Source organism: Oncorhynchus mykiss, chromosome 11, assembly GCF_057628025.1.
Source record: "Oncorhynchus mykiss isolate SJ-2025 chromosome 11, ASM5762802v1, whole genome shotgun sequence".
Classification (NCBI taxonomy): domain Eukaryota; kingdom Metazoa; phylum Chordata; class Actinopteri; order Salmoniformes; family Salmonidae; genus Oncorhynchus; species Oncorhynchus mykiss.
Window position 1 is genome coordinate 16,206,939 of NC_143032.1, and position 25,562 is coordinate 16,232,500.

General features: G+C 43.3%; 1 protein-coding gene across 4 annotated transcripts in view; it reads left to right on the top strand.

Moving 5' to 3' along the window:
* The first annotated feature begins 20,135 nt into the window (after positions 1-20,135).
* sh3kbp1 (SH3-domain kinase binding protein 1) overlaps positions 20,136-25,562 on the top strand; it is a 26,279-nt gene continuing 20,852 nt past the window's right edge. Inside the window, exons 1-2 of one of the 4 annotated variants that reach the window (XM_021620318.3) lie at positions 20,136-20,876; positions 22,847-23,004. In XM_021620318.3, coding sequence (XP_021475993.2) covers positions 20,873-20,876; positions 22,847-23,004 — 162 coding nt within the window. In that variant the 5' untranslated portion in view covers positions 20,136-20,872. The remainder of the gene's footprint in view (positions 20,877-22,846; positions 23,005-25,562) is intronic. The other 3 variants (XM_021620322.3, XM_021620321.3, XM_090189099.1) reach the window with 3 other exon arrangements.

A 25,562-nucleotide genomic window follows, 5' to 3' on the forward strand; every position in this document is an offset into this window, starting at 1 on the left:
TTATTTTATTTGTATTTATTATTTTTAGAACACACTCAAGAACCTCCAGAAGCTAACCAGCTAACTAGCTACAAGCTATTTAGTCATTGTTAGCCACTGCTAGCGGCTTTTACCTTACCTTCTGCACAGCCAGCCAGTTTTTTTAACCTGGATAATACTCGCCAGTCCAGCTTCCCTGCCCCATCCACCGCTGCCCCCTGGACACTGATCACTTGGCTACATAGCTGATGCATGCTGGACTGTCCATTAATCACGGTACTCCATTCTGCTTGTTTATGTTTTATCTGTCGGCCCCAGCCACACTCAGGCTCTGTGTGTAGTTAATCCGACCCTCCCTGCCTAGTCAACGCCATTTTACCTGCTGTTGTTGTGCTAGCTGATTAGCTGTTGTTGTCTCACCTACTGTTTTAGCTACTGTTTTAGCTAGCTCTCCCAATTCAACACCTGTGATTACTGTATGCCTCGCTGTATGTCTCTCTCAAATGTCAATATGCCTTGTATACTGTTGTTCAGGTTAGTTATCATTGTTTTAGTTTACAATGGAGCCCCTAGTTCCACTCTTCATACCCCTGATACCTCCTTTGTCCCACCTCCCACACATGCGGTGACCTCACCCATTACAACCAGCATGTCCAGAGATACAACCACTCTCATCATCACCCAGTGCCTGGGCTTACCTCCGCTGTACCCGCACCCCACCATACCCCTGTCTGCGCATTATGCCCTGAATATATTCTACCATGCCCAGAAATCTGCTCCTTTTATTCTCTGTCCCCAACGCTCTAGACGACCAGTTTTGATAGCCTTTAGCCGCACCCTCATTCTACTCCTCCTCTGTTCCGCGGGTGATGTGGAGGTAAACCCAGGCCCTGCATGTCCCCAGGCACCCTCATTTGTTGACTTCTGTGATCGAAAAAGCCTTGGTTTCATGCATGTCAACATCAGAAGCCTCCTCCCTAAGTTGGTTTTACTCACTGCTTTAGCACACTCTGCTAACCCTGATGTCCTTGCCGTGTCTGAATCCTGGCTCAGGAAGGCCACCAAAAATTCTGAGATTTCCATACCCAACTATAACATTTTCCGTCAAGATAGAACTGCCAAAGGGGGAGGAGTTGCAGTTTACTGCAGAGATAGCCTGCAAAGTAATGTCATACTTTCCAGGTCCATACCCAAACAGTTCGAACTACTAATTTTGAAAATTACTCTCTCCAGAAATAAGTCTCTCACTGTTGCCGCCTGCTACCGTGGACACCATTTGTGAATTGATCGCCCCCCATCTAGCTTCAGAGTTTGTTCTGTTAGGTGACCTAAACTGGGATATGTTTAACACCTCGGCAGTCCTATAATCTAAGCTAGATGCCCTCAATCTCACACAAATCATCAAGGAACCCACCAGGTACAACCTTAAATCTGTAAACAAGGGCACCCTCATAGACGTCATCCTGACCAACTGGCCCTCCAAATACACCTCCGCTGTCTTCAACCAGGATCTCAGCGATCACTGCCTCATTGCCTGTATCCGCTAGGTAGCTGCAGTCAAACCACCCCTCATCACTGTCAAACGCTCCCTAAAACACTTCTGTGAGCAGGCCTTTCTAATTGACCTGGCCCGGGTATCCTGGAAGGACATTGACCTCATCCCGTCAGTTGAGGATGCCTGGTCATTCTTTAAAAGTAACTTCCTCACCATTTTAGATAAGCATGCTCCGTTCAAAAAATGCAGAACTAAGAACAGATACAGCCCTTGGTTCACTCCAGACCTGACTGCCCTCGACCAGCACAAAAATATCCTGTGGCGGACTGCAATAGCATCGAATAGTCCCCGCGATATGCAACTGTTCAGGGAGGTCAGGAACCAATACACGCAGTCAGTCAGGAAAGCTAAGGCCAGCTTCTTCAGGCAGAAGTTTTCATCCTGTAGCTCCAACTCCAAAAAGTTCTGGGACACTGTGAAGTCCATGGAGAACAAGAGCACCTCCTCCCAGCTGCCCACTGCACTGGGGCTAGGTAACATGGTCACCACCGATAAATCCATGATTATCGAAAACTTCAACAAGCATTTCTCAACAGCTGGCCATGCCTTCCACCTGGCTACTCCAACCTCGGCCAACAGCTCCGCCCCCCCCCCCCCCCCCCCCCCCGCAGCTACTCGCCCAAGCCTCTCCAGGTTCTCCTTTACCCAAATCCAGATAGCAGATGTTCTGAAAGAGCTGCAAAACCTGGACCCGTACAAATCAGCTGGGCTTGACAATCTGGACCCTCTATTTCTGAAACTATCCGCCGCCATTGTCACAACCCCTATTACCAGCCTGTTCAACCTCTCTTTCATATCGTCTGAGGTCCCCAAGGATTGGAAAGCTGCCGCAGTCATCCCCCTCTTCAAAGGGGGAGACACCCTGGACCCAAACTGTTACAGACCTATATCCATCCTGCCCTGCCTATCTAAGGTCTTCGAAAGCCAAGTCACTGACCATCTCGAATCCCACCGTACCTTCTCCGCTGTGCAATCTGGTTTCCGAGCCGGTCACGGGTGCACCTCAGCCACGCTCAAGGTACTAAACAATATCATAACCGCCATCGATAAAAGACAGTACTGTGCAGCCGTCTTCATCGACCTTGCCAAGGCTTTCGACTCTGTCAATCACCATATTCTTATCGGCAGACTCAGTAGCCTCGGCTTTTCGGATGACTGCCTTGCCTCGTTCACCAATTACTTTGCAGACAGAGTTCAGTGTGTCAAATCTGAGGGCATGCTGTCCGGTCCTCTGGCAGTCTCTATGGGGGTGCCACAGGGTTCAAACCTCGGGACGACTCTTTTCTCTGTATATATCAATGATGTTGCTCTTGCTGCGGACGATTCCCTGATCCACCTCTACGCAGACGACACCATTCTATATACTTCCGGCCCGTCCTTGGACACTGTGCTATCTAACCTCCAAACGAGCTTCAATGCCGTACAACACTCCTTCCGTGGCCTCCAACTGCTCTTAAACGCTAGTAAAACTAAATGCATGCTTTTCAACCGTTCGCTGCCTGCACCCGCACGCCTGACCAGCATCACCACCCTGGATGGTTCCGACCTTGAATATGTACCTATAAGTACCTAGGTGTCTGGCTAGACTGTAAACTCTCCTTCCAGACTCATATCAAACATCTCCAATCGAAAATCAAATCAAGAGTCGGCTTTCTATTCCGCAACAAAGCCTCCTTCACTCACGCCTCCAAACTTACCCTAGTAAAACTGACTATCCTACCGATCCTCGACTTCGGCGATGTCATCTACAAAATTGCTTCCAACACTCTACTCAGCAAACTGGATGCAGTTTATCACAGTGCCATCCGTTTTGTCACTAAAGCACCTTATACCACCCACCACTGTGACTTGTATGCTCTAGTCGGCTGGCCCTCGCTACATATTCGCCACCAGACCCACTGGCTCCAGGTCATCTACAAGTCCATGCTAGGTAAAGCTCCGCCTTATCTCAGTTCACTGGTCACGATGGCAACACCCATCCGTAGCACGCGCTCCAGCAGGTGTATCTCACTGATCATCCCTAAAGTCAACACCTCATTTGGCCGCCTTTCGTTCCAGTTCTCTGCTGCCTGTGACTGGAACGAATTGCAAAAATCGCTGAAGTTGGAGACTTTTATCTCCCTGACCAACTTCAAACATCTGCTATCTGAGCAGTTAACCGATCGCTGCAGCTGTACATAGTCTATCGGTAAATAGCCCACCCATTTTTACCTACCTCATCCCCATACTGTTTTTATTTATTTACTTTTCTGCTCTTTTGCACACCAATATCTCTACCTGTACATGACCATCTGATCATTTATCACTCCAGTGTTATTAATCTGCAAAATTGTAATTATTCGCCTACCTCCTCATGCCTTTTGCACACAATGTATATAGACTCCCCTTTTTTTTCCTACTGTGTTATTGACTTGTTAATTGTTTACTCCATGTGTAACTCTGTGTTGTCTGTTCACACTGCTATGCTTTATCTTGGCCAGGTCGCAGTTGCAAATGAGAACTTGTTCTCAACTAGCCTACCTGGTTAAATAAAGGTGAAAAAAAAAAAAAAAAAAAAAAAAAAAAAATGTAAACCAAGAGAATGGTATGGAGCATGTTATGGAGCTATATGGAGAATATTATGTAGCATGTTATGGAGCCATATGGAGAATGTTATGGAGCATGTTATGGAGCCATATGGAGAATGTTATGTAGCATGTTATGGAGCCATATGGAGAATGTTATGGAGCCATATGGAGAATGTTATGGAGCCATATGGAGAATGTTATGGAGCCGTATGGAGAATGTTATGGAGCATGTTATAGAGCCATATGGAGAATGTTATGGAGAATGTTATGGAGCCATATGGAGAATGTTATGGAGCGATATCGAGAATGTTATGAAGCATGTTATAGAGCCACATGGAGAATGTTATGGAGCATGTTATGGAGCCATATGGAGAATGTTATGGAGCCATATGGAGAATGTTATGGAGCCATATGGAGAATGTTATGGAGCATGTTATAGAGCCATATGGAGAATGTTATTGAGCATGTTATGGAGCCATATGGAGAATGTTATGGAGCCATATAGAGAATGTTATGGAGCATGTTATGGAGCCATATGGAGAATGTTATGGAGCCATATTGAGAATGTTATGGAGCCATATGGAGAATGTTATGGAGCCATATGGAGAATGTTATGGAGCCATATGGAGAATGTTATGGAGCATGTTATAGAGCCATATGGAGAATGTTATGGAGCATGTTATGGAGCCATATGGAGAATGTTATGGAGTATTTTATGGAGCCATATGGAGAATGTTATGGAGCATGTTATGGAGCCATATGGAGAATGTTATGTAGCATGTTATGGAGCCATATGGAGAATGTTATGGAGCCATATGGAGAATGTTATGGAGCCATATGGAGAATGTTATGGAGCCGTATGGAGAATGTTATGGAGCATGTTATAGAGCCATATGGAGAATGTTATGGAGAATGTTATGGAGCCATATGGAGAATGTTATGGAGCGATATCGAGAATGTTATGAAGCATGTTATAGAGCCACATGGAGAATGTTATGGAGCATGTTATGGAGCCATATGGAGAATGTTATGGAGCCATATGGAGAATGTTATGGAGCCATATGGAGAATGTTATGGAGCATGTTATAGAGCCATATGGAGAATGTTATTGAGCATGTTATGGAGCCATATGGAGAATGTTATGGAGCCATATAGAGAATGTTATGGAGCATGTTATGGAGCCATATGGAGAATGTTATGGAGCCATATTGAGAATGTTATGGAGCCATATGGAGAATGTTATGGAGCCATATGGAGAATGTTATGGAGCCATATGGAGAATGTTATGGAGCATGTTATAGAGCCATATGGAGAATGTTATGGAGCATGTTATGGAGCCATATGGAGAATGTTATGGAGTATTTTATGGAGCCATATGGAGAATGTTATGGAGTATTTTATGGAGCCATATGGAGAATGTTATGAAGCATGTTATAGAGCCACATGGAGAATGTTATGGAGCATGTTATGGAGCCATATGGAGAATGTTATGGAGCCATATGGAGAATGTTATGGAGCATGTTATAGAGCCATATGGAGAATGTTATTGAGCATGTTATGGAGCCATATGGAGAATGTTATGGAGCCATATGGAGAATGTTATGGAGCATGTTATGGAGCCATATGGAGAATGTTATGGAGCCATATTGAGAATGTTATGGAGCCATATGGAGAATGTTATGGAGCCATATGGAGAATGTTATGGAGCCATATGGAGAATGTTATGGAGCATGTTATAGAGCCATATGGAGAATGTTATGGAGCATGTTATGGAGCCATATGGAGAATGTTATGGAGTATTTTATGGAGCCATATGGAGAATGTTATGGAGTATTTTATGGAGCCATATGGAGAATGTTATGAAGCATGTTATAGAGTCACATGGAGAATGTTATGGAGCATGTTATGGAGCCATATGGAGAATGTTATGGAGCCATATGGAGAATGTTATGGAGCCATATGGAGAATGTTATGGAGCATGTTATAGAGCCATATGGAGAATGTTATATTGAGCATGTTATGGAGCCATATGGGGAATGTTATGGAGCGATATCGAGAATGATATGGAGCATGTTATAGAGCCATATGGACAATGTTATGGAGCATGTTATAGAGCCATATGGACAATGTTATGGAGCATGTTATGGAGAATGTTATGGAGAATATTATGGAGCATGTTATGGAGCATGTTATGGAGCCATATGGAGAATGTTATGGAGCATGTTATGGAGAATGTTATAGAGCCCTATGGAAAATGTTATGGAGCATGTTATGGAGAATGTTATAGAGCCATATGGAGAATGTTATGGAGCATGTTGTGGAGCCATATGGAGAATGTTATGGAGCATGTTATGGAGCATGTTATAGAGCCATATGAAGAATGTTATGGAGCATGTTATAGAGCCATATGGAGAATGTTATGGAGCATGTTATGGAGCATGTTATAGAGCCATATGAAGAATGTTATGGAGCATGTTATAGAGCCATATGGAGAATGTTATGGAGCATGTTATGGAGCATGTTATAGAGCCATATGGAGAATGTTATGGAGCATGTTATGGAGCATGTTATAGAGCCATATGGAGAATGTTATGGAGCATGTTATAGAGCATGTTATGGAGCATGCCACCATATGGCTCCAGCAAAAACGCTACAATTATATAGCCTTTCATTAGTTTCCTTTTTCATATTCAAAATGTGCTATGGGCTATATGGTGGTAGCACATGTGTTAATTCGTTAATACAGGGGTCTAAGGCACTGCATCTCAGTGCAAGAAGTGCCACTACAGTCCCTGGTTCGAATCCAGGCTGTATCACATCCGGCCGTGATTGGGAGTCCCATAGGGCAGCGCACAGTTGGCTCAACGTCGTCCGGGGTTTGGCCGGGTTAGGCCATCATTGTAAATAAGAATTTAAATAAGAACTGACTTGCCAAGTTAAAGAAAGGTTAAATTAAAATGTAAAAAAAGTAGAGCAGTCACACTGAACAACAACTAAGTTTGATTCAGGTTGAACAATAATGAACCAAATTGATAGGCCGCAAGAGGACTGGTGACCGTGTCAGGTGGCAGCTTTGCCTACCAGGGTTGGGCGAGGAGGACTCGCTGAATCTGGCTGTTGACATTATGAAACCAGACCATTGTCCTTTCGTACCGAGCAAACCCCGGCTGCTGGTGTCGGCCACAGTCAGGAATATTCTCCGTAACAGCAGACCGGACATCATGTTGACTGCAGACCGGCTCCCGACATCAGCAAAGGAACAAGCTACTTTGTATCTTTATTACACAGTAGTTCAAGTGAATCTTCACCGCTAGACACAGTTATAGAGGAGGCTAGACACAGTGATAGAGGAGGCTAGACACAGTTATAGAGGAGGCTATACACAGTTATAGAGGAGGATAGACACAGTTATAGAGGAGGATAGACACAATTATAGAGGAGGATAGACACAGTTATAGAGGAGGATAGACACAGTTATAGAGGAGGCTAGACACAGTTATAGAGGAGGCTAGACACAGTTATAGAGGAGGATAGACACAGTTATAGAGGAGGCTAGACACAGTTATAGAGGAGGATAGACACAGTTATAGAGGAGGCTAGATACAGTTATAGAGGAGGCTAGACACAGTTATAGAGGAGGCTAGACACAGTTATAGAGGAGGATAGACACAGTTATAGAGGAGGCTAGACACAATTATAGAGGAGGCTAGACACAATTATAGAGGAGGCTAGACACAGTTATAGAGGAGGATAGACACAGTTATAGAGGAGGCTAGACAGTTATAGAGGAGGCTAGACACAGTTATAGAGGAGGCTAGACACAGTTATAGAGGAGGCTAGACACAGTTACAGAGGAGGATAGACACAGTTATAGAGGAGGCTAGACACAGTTATAGAGGAGGCTAGACACAGTTATAGAGGAGGCTTGACACAGTTATAGAGGAGGCTAGACACAGTTATAGAGGAGGATAGACACAGTTATAGAGGAGGATAGACACAATTATAGAGGAGGATAGACACAGTTATAGAGGAGGATAGACACAGTTATAGAGGAGGCTAGACACAGTTATAGAGGAGGCTAGACACAGTTATAGAGGAGGCTAGACACAGTTATAGAGGAGGCTAGACACAGTTATAGAGGAGGATAGACACAGTTATAGAGGAGGATAGACACAGTTATAGAGGAGGCTAGACACAGTTATAGAGGAGGCTAGACACAATTATAGAGGAGGATAGACACAGTTATAGAGGAGGCTAGACACAGTTATAGAGGAGGCTAGACACAGTTATAGAGGAGGATAGACACAGTTATAGAGGAGGATAGACACAGTTATAGAGGAGGCTAGACACAGTTATAGAGGAGGATAGACACAGTTATAGAGGAGGCTAGACAGTTATAGAGGAGGCTAGACACAGTTATAGAGGAGGCTAGACACAGTTATAGAGGAGGCTAGACACAGTTACAGAGGAGGATAGACACAGTTATAGAGGAGGCTAGACACAGTTATAGAGGAGGCTAGACACAGTTATAGAGGAGGCTAGACACAGTTATAGAGGAGGCTAGACACAGTTATAGAGGAGGCTAGACAGTTATAGAGGAGGCTAGACACAGTTATAGAGGAGGCTAGACACAGTTATAGAGGAGGCTAGACACAGTTACAGAGGAGGATAGACACAGTTATAGAGGAGGCTAGACACAGTTATAGAGGAGGCTAGACACAGTTATAGAGGAGGCTAGACACAGTTATAGAGGAGGCTAGACACAGTTATAGAGGAGGATAGACCCAGTTATAGAGGAGGATAGACACAGTTATAGAGGAGGCTATACACAGTTATAGAGGAGGCTAGACACAGTTATAGAGGAGGCTTGACACAGTTATAGAGGAGGCTAGACACAGTTATAGAGGTGACTAGACACAGTTATAGAGGAGGGTAGACACAGTTATAGAGGAGGTTAGACACAGTTATAGAGGAGGATAGACACAGTTATAGAGGAGGGTAGACACAGTTATAGAGGAGGATAGACACAGTGATAGAGGAGGATAGACACAGTTATAGAGGAGGATAGACACAATTATAGAGGAGGATAGACACAGTTATAGAGGAGGATAGACACAGTTATAGAGGAGGCTAGACACAGTTATAGAGGAGGCTAGACACAGTTATAGAGGAGGCTAGACACAGTTATAGAGGAGGATAGACACAGTTATAGAGGAGGCTAGACACAGTTATAGAGGAGGCTAGACACAATTATAGAGGAGGATAGACACAGTTATAGAGGAGGATAGACACAGTTATAGAGGAGGCTAGACACAGTTATAGAGGAGGATAGACACAGTTATAGAGGAGGATAGACACAGTTATAGAGGAGGATAGACACAGTTATAGAGGAGGGTTGTGTTTTTTTCATTGGGCACATGGTTTCCCTGGATTACTTTCACTCTTCTGCTCATATTTTCCCTATAAACAATGGCTTGACTTACTTTTCATATTACCCTAAAACAGTTTAGAAACGTTTTTTGAAGGTTTGGTATGGTGTGGGTATTATTAAGCTTTAGCTAATATTGGCCTATGATATGAAGGCAGTGCGCCCCGGTGCTCCAACATGTTTACATTTTTTTAACCTTTGTTTAACTTGGCAAGTCAGTTAAGAACAAATTCTTATTTACAATGACGGCCTACCAGAAGACAGAAGGCCTCCTGCGGGGATGTGGGCTGAGATTAAAAATGAAAAATGAAATAAAAAATATAGGAGAAAACACACATCACGACAAGAGAGACACCACAACACTACAAGCAGCAACACAGCATGGTAGCAGCACAACATGACAACAACATGGTAACAACACAACATGACAACAACATGGTAGCAACACAACATGACAACAACATGGTAGCAGCACAAAACATGGTACAAACATTATTGGGCACAGACAACAGCACAAAGGGTAAGAAGGTAGAGACAACAATACATCACGCAAAGCAGCCACAACTGTCAGTAAGAGTGTCCATGATTGAGTCTGTGAATGAAGAGATGGAGATAAAACGGTCCAGTTTGAGTGTTTTTTGCAGCTTGTTTCAGTCGCTTGCTACAGCGAACTGAAAAGAGGATGTGTGTGCTTTGGGGACCTTCAACAGAATGTGACTGGCAGAACGGGTGTTGTATGTGGAGGATGAGGGCTGCAATAGGTATCTCAGATAGGGGGGAGTGAGGCATAAGAGAGTTTTATAAATAAGAATCAACCAGTGGGTCTTGCGACAGGTATACAGAGATGACCAGTTTACAGAGGAGTATAGAGTGCAGTGATGTGTCCTATAAGGAGCATCCTACCATGGCCGAATGGTACAGAACATCTAGCCGCTCGAGAGCACCGTTACCAGCCGATCTATAAATTACGTCTAGGTAATCTAGCATGGGTAGGATGGTCATCTGAATCAGGGTTAGTTTGGCAGCTGTGGTGAAAGAGGAGCCATTACGATAGAGGAAACCAAGTCTAGATTTAACTTTAGCCTACAGCTTTGATATGTGCTGAGAGAAGGACAGTGCACCATCTAGCCATACTCCCAAATACTTTTATGAGGTGACTACCTCAATCTCTAAACCCTCAGAGGTAGTAATCACACTGACTCTGACAATTGAACTTGAGGTGAGGAAGGCTGTTTCAGGCCTATCAGAGTTACTCTTATAATCTAACAATATAATGCTTATCTTTCTAAAAAATATTTGGACAGAAAATTAACAAATTACTGTACGTCTATAACTGTATAGCAGACGCAGTAGCCTTCTGACAAAGAAATGCATGTCGGTGTCGTAGCATGCCACCTGCATATCTCTTTCTCTATCTCTCTGGTGTTAGGCCTTTTATATAGGCTATTTATATATACAGTACTAGTCAAAGGTTTGGACACACCTACTCATTCAAGGGATTTTCTTTATTTTTACTATTTTCTACATTGTAGAATAATAGTGAAGACATCGACACTATGAAGTAACACATGGAATCGTGTAGTAACCAAAAATGAGTTTGAGACTTGAGAATCTTCAAAGTAGCCACCCTTTGCCTTGATGACAGCTTTGCACACTCTTGGCATTCTCTCAACCAGCTTCACCTGGAATGCTTTTCCAACAGTCTTGAAGGTGTTCCTACATATGCTGAGCACTTGTTGGCTGCTTTTCCTTCACCCTTTCGGTCCAACTCATCCCAAACCATCTCAATTGGGTTTCGGAAAGGTGATTGTGGAGGCCAGATCATCTGATACAGCACCCCATCACTCTCATTGGTCAAATAACCCCCACACAACCTGGAGGTGTGTTTTGGGTCATTGTCTTGTTGAAAAACAAATTATAGTCCCAATAAGCGCAAGCCAGATGGGATGGCATATTGCTGCAAAATGCTGTGGTAGCCATGCTGGTTAAGTGTGCCTTGAATTCTAAATAAATCACTGACAGTGTCACCAGCAAAGCAACCCCACACCATCACACCTCCTCCTCCATGCTTCACAGTGGGAACCACACGTGCGGAGATCATCGGTTCACCTATGTGTCTCACAAAGACACGGCGGTTGGAACCAAAAATCTCAAATTTAGACTCATCAGACCAAAGGACAGATTTCCACCGGTCTAATGTCCATTACTCGTGTTTCTTGGCCCAAGAAAGTCTAGTGATAGTAGTGATATCTTTGCAGCAATTTGACCATGAAGGCTTGATTCATGCAGTGAACAGTTGATGTTGACATGTGCCTGTTATTTGAACTCCATGAAGCATTTATTTGGGCTGCAATGTCTGAGGCTGGTGACTCTAATGAACTTATCTTCTGCAGCAGAGGTAACTCTGGGTCTTCCTTTCCTGTGGTGGTCCTCATGAGAGCCAGTTTCATCATTGCGCTTGATGGTTTTTGCAACTGCACTTGAAGAAACTTTTCAAAGTTCTTGAAATTTTCAGAATTGACTGACCTTCATGTCTTAATGCCATGATGGACTGTCGTTTCTCTTTTCTTATTTGAGCTGTTCTTGCCATAATATTGACTTGATCTTTTACCAAATAGGGCTATCTTCTGTATACCACCCCTATCTTGTCACAACACAACTGATTGGCTCAAACGCATTAAGAAGGAAAGAAATTCCACAAATAAACTTTTAACAAGGCACACCTTTTAATTGAAATGCATTCCAAGTGTCTACCTCATGAAGCTGGTTGAGAGAATGCCAAGAGTGTGCAACGCTGTCGCAGCCTCTATAGGCTAGGGGGCGGTATTTTCACGTCCGGATGAAAAGTGTGCCCAAAGTAAACTGCCTGCTACTCAGGCCCGGAAGCTAGGATATGCATATTATTAGTAGATTTTAATAGAAAACGCTCTGAAGTTTCTAAAACTGTTTGAACGATGTCTGTGAGTATAACAGAACTTATTTAGCAGGCGAAACCCCAAGGACAAACCAACCAGGAAAATTATTTTTTAAAGTCTCTCTCTTTTCAATGAGTTTTCTATGGGGATCTAGATTTCTAAGGCACTTGCTTGCCTTAGAAATAGTTCCTATCGCTAGATAGTTCCTATCGCTTCCACTAGATGTCAACAGTCTTTAGAAATTGTTTGATGTTTTTCCTTTGAGAAATGAAGAAGTTGGGCTGTTCAGAATGAGGGTCGAGTGTAGTGTACTGTTGTGGTTTTATCCGCTAGATTACAGGTAATTTATTAGATATTTTGAAGTCATGTTGCGCGAGTTGGAACCGGTGTTTTTCTGGATCAAACGCTCCAAATAAATGGACATTTTGGAGATATAATGATGGAATTAATCGAACAAAAGGACCATTTGTGATGTTTATGGGACATATTGGAGTGCCAACAAAATAACTTCTTCAAAGGTAAGGCATGAATTATATGGTTATTTCTGAGTTTTGTGTCGCGCCTGGCGGGATGAAATATGATTGTCTGTGTTTGTTTGATGGGGTGCTGTCCTCAGATAATAGCATGGTTTTCTTTCGCCGTAAAGCCTTTTTGAAATCTGACATGGTGGCTGGATTAACAAGAAGTAAAGCTTTAATTTGGTGTATTGCACTTGTGATTGTATGAAAGTTAAATATTTCTAACAATTTAATTTGAATTTGGCGCTCTGCCGTTTCACCGGATGTTGTCAAATCGATCCCGTTAACGGGATTTGATCCCTAAGAAGTTTTAAGGCAAAGGGTGGCTACTTTGAAGAATCTAATATATATTTTGATTTGTTTAACCGTTTTTTGGTTACTACATGATTTCATATGTGTAATTTCATAGTGTTGATGTCTTCACTATTATACTACAATGTAGAAATAGTAAAAATAAAGAAAAACCCTTGAATGAGTAGGTGTGTCCAAACTTTTGACTGGTACTATATATATATATATATATATATATATATATATTAACATCACACAGTCGACACAAGCCTATAGCCCTATGCATGTAATGCCCTGATACACTTAGTATGGAAATCTCTGACAGCTGAACCGTTAGGTGGACAATTATTATTTGAGGAAAGTAGCCTAAAAAAACACCACAGTTTCCTAAAGGAAAATCTGAAATGTCATGTTTTTATTAATATTTTAGAATATTAGCATAAAAATATGACGCCAAGCTATAGACATCCTTAAGACTGGCAAGTGAGTTAGTCCAGTGTCACTTTGATTATGCCTGCACACTATGGTTTACCAGCAGCTGCAGACATAATAATAATGAGCTACCAGTCAAACAAGCTTGTAAGAATTGTACTTAAAATACTCATCTGGAGGTTGAGAATGTTTTTGTCCCGATCTATGTAATGTGTTTGTATGAATCTATTGTGTTTGTATCTCTGTACTGTGTCTTTTTCTATGTAATAGGCATTTATTACAGGCATTTATAGGCATTTATCTAAAACATAGGGACCACAATGGAAATACAATGGAAATAAGTCCCCAACTGTATTGTGCAATTCCGGTCACTTCAACAACAACAAAATTGTGCATATATGTAGTTTTTTAACTGACAAATAAAATCAATCAATCCAAACTGTGCAGAGGACAATTGATGAATGGAAAGAAACAAAACCCCCAAAAGTTTTATAATATTCAGAGATTTTCAAGCCAAGCCTTCGATACTGGGTAAGCCTACAAGGTAGGGCAGGATGTATTTTCTGTTTGTTGAAATTGACTATTTATTGTGGTTTTGAAAACGCAAACCATGATGTTGAAGTGTCCGAAGTCGGTTTGCTTTGATTATTAGTTTTGTAGTGCATTGGCACAGAAACCTGTTGTTGCATCTTTTGCAACCGTGGAAAAATTGGTTTGACTCTAGGGCTAGTTACAATGCACAATGCACTATAACGCTGGCAAACGGTGCCCACCAACTGTTAGGGCCTACATAAAGCTGTCCCAACAGCAGAGTCTCAACAGCAGAGTCCCAACACCGCACCACTGCTACACATGGCTATCAGCAGAGCCTTGTCTGGCAGCAAAACAGTTCATTCAAACATAGCTGATATGGCTGACTTGCTTTAACAAAATTAGTTTATACTGACAATTGAGATGTACAAACTATGACATAAGTGGACGACGAGCGCATAAGAGGATATCAGTAATTTCGATTAAGACATTAATTAGCGAGCTAGGGCGGACGTACTGTAGTCAATACAACCATTTTTTCAGCACTTTTGAAATGTACAGCAACAGAATTCAGAACATGATCTGTAACTTACAGTATTTTCCCTGTACACCAAGTCAGAACCGTAGGATAAATAAACGGGGCATATAAGCAGACAATGAACGCTCTTACAATATTCAATAATTAGGTTTCTCTAAAACAGGTTATAGGCTACATGTGCGTCAATAGACTCTGTGGGATTATAGATGATTTGTACATTTGAAAATGATATTATAGCTACCATTGACTTGCATTGACTTGCACAGGTTGCCTAGTGGTTAGAGCATTGGACTAGCAACCGAAAGGTTGCAAGATCTAATCCCCGAGCTGACAAGGTAAAAAAATATGTTGTTCTGTCCCTGAACAAGGCAGTTAACCCACTGTTCCTAGAATTTGTTCTTAACTGACTTGCCTAGCTTAAAAAAGGTATATTGAAAAGTTTATAGCTCTAATGTAGATTATATACATCACTTTTTCTAAATGACAAAATATTAGATACATTTACCTCAAAATCATTTGTTGGAGTGACTTAAAAAGTTGGAATGTTTATTAGAGCATGAACAGGACTTGTGGTCCAATGTAGACTCCTGAGTCTATCTATAGGCTAGGCCAGGGCACAGCTCAGCCCTGTGACAAACAATATGCATATTAATGTATGTGTTATTAGGTACACACACAGATTATGCATTTTAGAGTATTAAAAACTGGATTAGAAAATAATTTGCTCTTTCTCTCATCCATCTCTCTCCTATCTTTCAGCTGTCCCCACACATTCTGTATGGCTCACTCCAGCAGAGACAACAAACACACGGCTTAACTGTCCCCCCAATACACACGGACACACACACACACACACACACACACACACACACACACACACACACACACACACACACACACACACACACACACACACACACACACACAAAGAAGAAAGGGAGAGAGAGCAGCAACCAGAGGAGGGCTGCAGAGAGCAGCAACCAGAGGATGGCTGCAGAGAGCAGCAACCAGAGGAGGGCTGCAGAGAGCAGCAACCAGACGAGGGCTGCAGAGAGCAGCAACCAGAGGAGGGCTGCAGAGAGCAGCAACCAGAGGAGATCTCCAGAGAGCAGCAACCAGAGGAGGTCTCCAGAGAGCAGCAACCAGAGGAGGTCTCCAGAGAGCAGCAACCAGAGGAGGTCTCCAGAGAGCAGCAACCAGAGGACGTCTCAAGAGAGCAGCAACCAGAGGAGGGCTGCAGAGAGCAGCAACCAGAGGAGGGCTGCAGAGAGCAGCAACCAGAGGAGGTCTCCAGAGAGCAGCAACCAGAGGAGGGCTGCAGAGAGCAGCAACCAAATGAGATCTCCAGAGAGCAGCAACCAGAGGAGGGCTGCAGAGAGCAGCAACCAGAGGAGGGCTACAGAGAACAGCAACCAGACGAGGGCTGCAGAGAGCAGCAACCAAATGAGATCTCCAGAGAGCAGCAACCAGAGGAGGGCTGCAGAGGGCAGCAACCAGAGGAGGGCTGCAGAGAGCAGCAACCAAATGAGATCTCCAGAGAACAGCAACCAGATGAGGGCTGCAGAGAACAGCAACCAGATGAGGGCTGCAGAGAGCAGCAACCAGAGGAGGGCTGCAGAGAGCAGCAACCAGAGGAGGGCTGCAGAGAGCAGCAATCAGATGAAGGCTGCAGAGAGCAGCAACCAGAGGGCTGCAGAAAGCAGCAAACAGAGGGGGCTGCAGAGAGCAGCAACCAGAGGAGGGATGCAGAGAGCAGCAACCAGAGGAGGGCTGCAGAGGGCAGCAACCAGAGGAGGTCTCCAGAGAGCAGCAACCAGAGGAGGGCTGCAGAGAGCAGCAATCAGATGAGGGCTGCAGAGAGCAGCAACCAGAGGAGGGCTGCAGAGAGCAGCAACCAGAGGAGGGCTGCAGAGAGCAGCAACCAAATGAGGTCTCCAGAGAGCAGCAACCAGAGGAGATCTCCAGAGAGCAGCAACCAGAGGAGGGCTGCAGAGAGCAGCAACCAGAGGAGGTCTCCAGATAGCAGCAACAAGAGGAGGGCTGCAGAGAGCAGCAACCAGAGGAGGTCTCCAGAGAGCAGCAACCAGAGGAGGTCTCCAGATTAAGGAGAACGATGACACCTTTGCCAATGTGGTATCCATCAGCCTACCAACAATTACCCGCCATTGAAACACCTGGTGCCTTTTGAGAGAAACACCCACTGGGTGAAACAACTGCAGGCTGAGTATGTACAGGTACAGCACTATATACTGTATTGCTGTTACTATTAATGCACATGCTACTTCACAATATCATACTGGAACTACACTGTAAAAATAATGAGAATGAGTGTTGTCGTGTCTTTGGCTATGCCGCATTAAGTGATATGACATGCTATTCTATAAAATAATTTCTCCGTAATTAATATTACCTGATTGAGCTAATCATGTAAATGTAATTAACTGCAGAGTCGGGGCACCATGAAAGAATATTTATAGAGCTGTTATCTTCCGAATAAACTCTTAGACATAGACATAGTAATATTTTACATCAATAGGAGTCAATATTAATCGTCACCTTAATTCAGTCTCATCTGAAAGTTGTAAATTCTTGGTTATCTTCACGAACCCTGGCTAACAAGTTGAATCAGCAATACAAAATTGGGTTTAATTATTTATTTACTAATCACACAGAATTACACAGAATTACACATACACATAATTAATCATAACTTGATTACAAATTACGTCATAAAGGAAAACGTCCCTAGTGGGCGGAACAGATATGACAGCTTGTGACACAAAAGAAAAGGGGCTGGGTTTGAGTGAAAGAGTGGGAAGACTGAGGAACAAAAGGCAAAGCTGTGCTATCGTAAATACAGTTTCTTATGCATTCTAAATTACCGCCCATTTGGAAAAGGAAAATGCAATAAAAATTTACTCTGAGCTGCGCTTCGGTAGGTTGGTGGTAGATGGAAGGCCGTGTTGCCAAGCCGAGTCCTTTGTCCTTTGAAGAATGTCTCTGGTGGTCAATTGGATACGTTGTAGCAACGTCGTTGTGTGGTAGACGGGATACTCTGTCTGTTCCTTCCTAACCTGCGTTTGCAGCTGCTGTTGCCAACTCAACGGCTAGGAGGTATCACTTCTGTAGTGAATAAGAGTTCAAAGTTCATACCATTCGCAACCAAAGCTCATGCTGATGTTGGCTTCGTTCTGTAGTTATTATCTGAACCATTCTGACATCGGACCGTCGTCCTCTCCTCCTCGGAACAGGGGGTTATATTGTCGTAAAGGCTTTATATAGAAAGGGAGAGGAGGGCGTGTTTGAAAAGTATTATAGCCCATGTCCCTTCACAGGGGCGGGCCACTGATTGAGCAAAGACCTACCTTATGAAAACCCAAATCTCACATTTTAGAAGCCAAAATCACATTTCATCCCATCACGAATAATTTCCTATTCAAACTTTTAAATTGAACAACAATTGTGTAGACTTTCCACTGTAGAGTTTATGTCATCTTATCATTGATGAGAATGTCTGAGATGACAACCGAACTGACATCATATTCATTAAGTACCACCGCATATGTTCAATTGGTCAGATTACCAGAATATAGTTCATTTCCCCCCACCTTCTGATGTTCCCAGAATCTCTATGTTAACCAAGGGATTTGCAAATGTAACATCAGTAGGGTAGAGAGAGGAAAAAGGGGTATTTATGACTGTCATAAACCTACCCCCAGGCCAACGTCATGACAGTGTGCTTGATGTTGTTGTGAACCATCACCAGTACATCTTTGTTGATGAAGAGGGCTTCAACCTGGCCAAAACTCAGCGCTGTGGGCAGAACCTCATTGGCCAACGGTCCAAGTGCCTGGACAACGTGGGGGATTGAAGCCTCCTCATGTACGCAGCTATCACTGAAGATTGTGTGGTAGGCCATTACTTGGATCCTAAAACACTGCACACCTGATTGTTTGTCAATGATCTTAAGCAGGCCTGTCAATTTGATGGGGTCACCTACTGTATATCATTGTATGGGACAATGTCAGGTTCCACCATGCAGAAGTGGTTCAGGTATATCTCCAATTTACATTTAAGTTGTTTAGCAGACACTCTTATCCAGAGCAACTTACAGTAGTGAGTGCATACATTTTCCTACTTTCTTCATACTGGTCTCCTGTGAGAATCAAACCCTCAACCCTGAAGTTGCAAGCACCATGCTATACCAACTGAGCTAAACAGGACTACCTGTACCTGAACCCATACTTTCCTTCCCTCAACCCTATTGAGGAATTGTTTTCAGCATGGAGGTGGAAGGTGTACGATCGCCAACCCTCCTTCTGGCCATGGATGAGGCATGCGACGACATCAATGCAGACCAATGTCAAGCTTGGATTCAGCATGCCAAAAGGTTTTTCCCACATTACATGAACAATGAGGACATTCACTGTGATGTGAATAAGAATTTATGGCCAAATGCTCAAAACATGCTTGATGCAAATTAATGCGTACTAAACATTGTTTCATTTTCATTAATTTAATTTGTTTCATTTAATTTCTTACATTTGATTACAGACAGAACACCTGTTGCAATATATATATCTGAAAAATAAAATGTAGTTTTTGCATGGATGATTGTAGAAGATGTCTTAATTGATCACACCTTTGATTACACATTGGTTAGATATTATGGAAGTTATACATTTTCTGTCAATTTTGTTGTGTAATATAAGTCTATTGCCTAATGTGAAAACTATTCCTTTCAGCATTTCTAAGGGCGATTTGAAACGCATATCTTGCATTGTTTGCTATTGGATTAACTGGTAGTTAAAACGACTAAATTGAAAAGATATCATGTTGTGTATTGGTGATTAAACCAATGTTCTCATTACATTTTACAATATACAATACTTATATTTTGAACCAATGGGTGTGTGGTGAGAAATGTTTACAATCCAAATGAATGCACAATGACAGGTTTTTAATCAAAGAATGGCTGCATTACAAGTGTGACCAGTTTGGAGTGTTGTTCTAAGAGTTGTGAAAATGTACCACATACTTGTAAAAAAAAAAGTACCAAAGGGATACAAACAACTGTAACCATTCTCTCTCTGTCTCTCGCTCTCCAACCTTTCCATCTTTATGATACAGTTGGTAGAAACTCCTGCTCCTTTCTCAAAACAACTGGAGTAACAAACTACAGTGGAAACAAGAAACCAATACCCCAGTCTGTGTTATAGGCTGAGAACAAAGCAGCTGATTGAACCAGATGTTACATGATGGCTGCGTTCCAGACAACCTACATTGTGGGCTAGTCGGGTTGTTCAAATGATATCTACATCATATTAACGGGGTTCCTGCCATTTTAACAGAGTTAAGAACACATCGTAGGCTTACTCCACAGCTATCTTGAAATGTTGCCGATGGAGCTATCCAATTGCTACCTTTCGTATAATTCAAACGGTTCACACTGTTGGCGAGGTAGAGGACCCTGGCTAAAGCCCAGTCCGAGGCAAGTTCAGGGAGTCAACACTATATGCTAAGCTAGCACACTGACGTCGGTTATACAATTTTAAACACAACGTCCACGTTTGCAGAGATCTGTGATCTAATTGATAGCAGGCCTCTAGAGGAACTATGTGATAATCTTCCCAACATGTCTTCAATGAAGGCAGCATGGAACGCCACCAAATTATGTACAGGCCTGCGCAGGTTATCCAATCTTCATGTTCAATGCCTGGAGTATGTTTATCATAGGAGGAGCCACATCAATATTATACGCCTGTAAAGAACTGGTATAGTTTGTGTATCTGGAACGCACCTAATATTTTGGGGGAAGATTCGTGATTTCTCGCGATATATGTGGTACAGAAGCGGTACGCAGTTCAATGCAGGGCAGAGCGCACAGAGCGTTCTGTACATCAGCGCTTTTCCGCTTTCTGGCTGCTCTCTGGTGTGACCGGGGAGAAAGCGGAAGGAATATGGTTCCATCTCGCGTTCCTCCCGCTGCAGCGCGTTCATAACGGAGCTCTCGTGCGGGAGGCTGGGGGTCGTACTCGGTCCACCAAATAACAAGATTCCTGCATTTCCAGTTAAACCCGGTAGTCCCTGCAGCAGGAGCGGAGCGTCACGGGAACAGATGGGTAAGATGAGATGACAATGATGTGTTTTGGTTTTTCTAACCGTTGTGATGCGTCCATTTAACATTTCAACGGATAGAAACCGAAACACAACGGGACACATCCGGAGACTGTACAGTAGAGATGTTGAATGTAGGCTGTATTTTTGTTAGCTGCGTGTCCTGATGGCCATAACGCGATGCGTGGGCGTGTGTTTGTGTGTGTGTGTGCAGCAGACAGAGTAAGAAGACATTGATGAGTTACAGATGTTGACACGTTTACATTTTTATTTTCTCCCTCTCTCTCTCTCTCTCCTCGTCTCATTGTCTTTGCTGGAATATAGCCTAACTGAGTGTAAATATGTTTAGTTGTAGAGTTACTGAGTGGTAGTGACGCTCCTCCCGGTAAAACCCAAGGGAGAGGTGGGGGGAGAACACAGGAAGAGAACAGAACGCAGCTTCATGCTCTTTACTGTAACACTGACTGCTGGTGTGTAGCTATGCCATATCCCCTCCTCTCTTCCTCCTCTGTTCTTGCAATCATCTCTTCTCCTCTGCCCCCTCTTCTTCTTCCCCTCTCTTCTCTGTTCATTATGTCCCTGTAGTGCATGTCTTAGCCACCTGTGACTGATAATACACTGATTCACAGATTCACACACACATTTCTAACACATCAGCCCATCTTTTTCTTTGAGGCCCCAACACCGGTCCATTTTTGTATAATTTCGCGCAAAAAAAACCAAACAAGTTAGACAGGCCCACTAAGCTAAAAATGGACCACCCCTGCACACACACCAGCGCTGACATCACCTGAGTCCCTCCCTGAGTTGGAGTCCTGGTCCCCATGGTAACCAGACACCTCCGCAGCACCTCCATGGCGATGGTGATATTCATGATGCAGCTGCAGTGTGTGTCATCAAGCTTCCAGCCAATCAGAGTGTGAGTGTATAAGAATGTGTGTGTGTGTGTGTGTGTACCATGACCAAGAATGTGTGTTTTGAGTGAGAAAAAGAGGGCATATTTTTTCCATATGTGTGTGGGAGTGTGTGGTTTGGTCTTATCTAAACTAACTGCAGCTGTTGGAGAAAGGTCAGGACAGAGCAGACCCATCCAGTACACAGATGCTGGGGGAGGGGGGCTGGGTGTGTGTGTGTTGTACTTCAGAGTGGGAGTGTGTTATGTCTACAGGCTTAGTTGCTACACTCCTCTGGTTCCTCTCCAGCTCTCCTCTCTTCTCTCAGTACAGAGAGGCACAAGGTAGATAGAGATAGATACAGAGAGAATGAGTAAGGGTGTTTTAGGGGTTGGGGTCGAGGAGGAGGGAGATTGAGTCATAGCCGTCCTCCCTCTCATTCCACCGTTCCCATAGTTACACCCACCCCCCTCCCTACCACCACTACCCACACAACTATGACAGCAATTTCTGTATTTGTCTTTTTAGAAACAGAGGTATTCTCATTGGGCGCAATCTTAACTTGAGATGCATACACTTAAACTCAACTATTGCGTAAATCAGGAACATTAGGATTCAGGCCTTTAGCAATAAATAGTAACCAAGTTTGTTACCCATTCTTCTAATTCGGTGTCCTATTTGTTAGCTATTGAAGGGCAACTAAACCACTTTTCTAAACCTAATTTTAATTTTCTCCAGCAAAACACCAGTGTCTACATATGTAATATAAGAAGTTAAACCTGATCACATCATCAAAAGTTGTAAAAATTGTAAAAGTGATTTTGAAACAGTTTGAGATTCATGGTGACATAGGGAGCAATCAAATACCCTCCCTCTGGCTAGAAACTTGTTGCAGGTTTTGAAAATCACTGTTTTCTTTACTTTTAATCCTACCCTATCCTTTTAAACACAGATCATAGAAACACATCATTTTCACATATAGACACTGGTATGGTGCTGAGATAATTGAAAAGTGGCAGAATTACCTTTTTAGTCCAAGTCTAAATAGTTTTGTATTTTTGTGTGTGTGTGTGTGTGTCCAGTAGAGGCAGTGGTAGAGTTTGACTACGAGGCTCAACAGGAGGATGAGTTGAGTCTGCATGTTGGTGACATCATCGTCAAGGTAACGAAGGATGACGGAGGATGGTGGGAAGGAGAGATAGACGGACGGAGGGGGCTGTTCCCAGACAACTTTGTCAGGGTGAGTAACAACGACAACACACACACACATCAATGTTGTTGTTCCTATATTGTGTTGTGTTGTTGACTCTTTCTTAATATTCTGTAATGGCTAGCCTAATGAACTGTGAAGAACATACAAACATGTTCTGTGAATGTCCTGGATGCGAGACCAGATGCTGCACTGTGAGATGCACACTGACACCAGTATCTCACAGTGATGTGTGTGTTGTGAAGGGGGAAGCGTCCACTTCCTTTCCCAGTAGAGGAAGTAGAAATGATACAGGCAAACAGGAACACATTGTTGTGTGTTTCTGTATCCCCCAAAGGTCAATGATAGACATCTACTGTCTACTAGAATAGAACAGATACGAGTTCTGCTGAACTTTTGCTCCAGAAACTGATTCTATAATAATGAGTGAAATATTCTGTTATGTTTTTGACAGAATGTCACTGCTCACTCAGATTACACTCACCGTGTGTGTGTGTGTGTGTGTGTGTGTGTGTGTGTGTGTGTGTGTGTGTTGGGGGGGACAGTTAAGCCGTATGTTTTGTTGTCTCTGCTGGAGTGAGCCATACAGAATGTGCTGGGGACAGCTGAAAGATAGGAGAGAGATGGATGAGAGAAAGCGCAAAATTCAAGCTAGCATTATTTTCTAATCCAGCTTTTAATACTGTAAAACTCATCGTCATCATCTGTGTTTGTGTGTGTGCACGCAAGTGTGTGTTATGATTCTCTTCCCTTTCTCAATATTGTGCATTTGTTCACTCCCCTTATGAACTTACTGTAGATGCCACGCACCCTGTGGTGTGTGTGTGTGTACGCACGTGCGTGTTATGATTCTCTTCCCTTTCTCAATAGTATGCATTTGTTCACTCCTCTTATGAACTTACTGTAGATGCCATGCACCCTGTGGTGTGTGTGTGTGTGAGAGAGTGAGGGAGTGAGGGAGTCCAGACATTAGGGAGACCATGAACACTGGCTGATAGTGCAGAGAGGATATCAGGGCCTTAGAACAGAGGTGCTGATATTTAGATCATGATGAATAACATTACATGGGTATTGTATTTTGAGCTGTTTGTCGCTGGTGTACAAAATAACAAAATAAAATATGCAAAAATGAAACTTAAAAACGGGAAGCATAGAAATATCGCACAGAGAACTTATCTACCACTTCTTAGACTTTATTTTTCATTAAGAATAACTCACATTTCTATGTAATAATTCTGTCGGGTCGCCCAAAAAGTGACATAGTGCAGATTTTTTGGATACAAGCCCTGGTGTGTTATCGTGCTGGGCTGCAAAAATACATGGAAAAAATACTGGTTCCCCGGGGACCAAGCTGGAGAACATTCATCTCAGAGGGAACGGGTTTCACCAGATGGGTCCCATGAATTGTCAGTGTGTGTGTGTGTGTGTGTACAGTAAGCAGGTGTTTCCTGTTCTGACATTGTAAATCTCGACCTCTTCCCTTCGTCATTTCAGTTTGGTTTCCTTCTAGAGAGAAACATGCTCACTTATACTCTGACACACTGTGTGTTTGCGTGTGTGTGTGTGTGTGTGTGTGTGTGTCGTTGCTCCAGTGAGCTATAGTAGCTGCAGGGCAGCGATTATGAAACTGCATCGTGACAAATGCATTAAAGAACTGTGAACTACACAGCCGTGTGTGTGTGTGGAAGGAAAGGGCAGTGTATGTTGCAGCTGTAGGACATTACATACACATTACATCAGGTCTTTAGTGTCTTGTGATAGTTTATGTAAGAAGAAATGGAAAGACACTAACTTCTACATCTGCATTGCTTGCTGTTTGGGGTTTTAGGCTGTGTTTCTGTACAGCACTTTGACACCGGCTGATGTAAAAAGTGCTTTATAAATACATTTGACTGATAACTGCATTAACTGTGGACAGTTAGGGTTAGAGTTGAGCCAGGTTGTTGACATTAAGCTAGGTTTAGGGTTAGGGTTGAGCCAGGCTGTTGACATGAAGCTAGGTTTAGGGTTAGGGTTGAGCCAGGCTGTTGACATGAAGCTAGGTTTAGGGTTAGGGTTGAGCCAGGTTGTTGACATGAAGCTAGGGTTAGGGTTGAGCCAGGCTGTTGACATGAAGCTAGGTTTAGGGTTAGAGTTGAGCCAGGCTGTTGACATGAAGCTAGGTTTAGGGTTATTGTTGAGCCAGGCTGTTGACATGAAGCTTGGTTTAGGGTTAGGGTTGAGCCAGGCTGTTGACATGAAGCTAGGTTTAGGGTTAGGGTTGAGCCAGGCTGTTGACATGAAGCTAGGTTTAGGGTTAGAGTTGAGCCAGGTTGTTGACATGAAGCTAGGTTTAGGGTTAGGGTTGAGCCAGGCTGTTGACATGAAGCTAGGTTTAGGGTTAGAGTTGAGCCAGGCTGTTGACATGAAGCTAGGTTTAGGGTTAGGGTTGAGCCAGGCTGTTGACATGAAGCTAGGGTTAGGGTTGAGCCAGGCTGTTGACATGAAGCTAGGTTTAGGGTTAGGGTTGAGCCAGGCTGTTGACATGAAGCTAGGTTTAGGGTTAGGGTTGAGCCAGGCTGTTGACATTAAGCTAGGTTTAGGGTTAG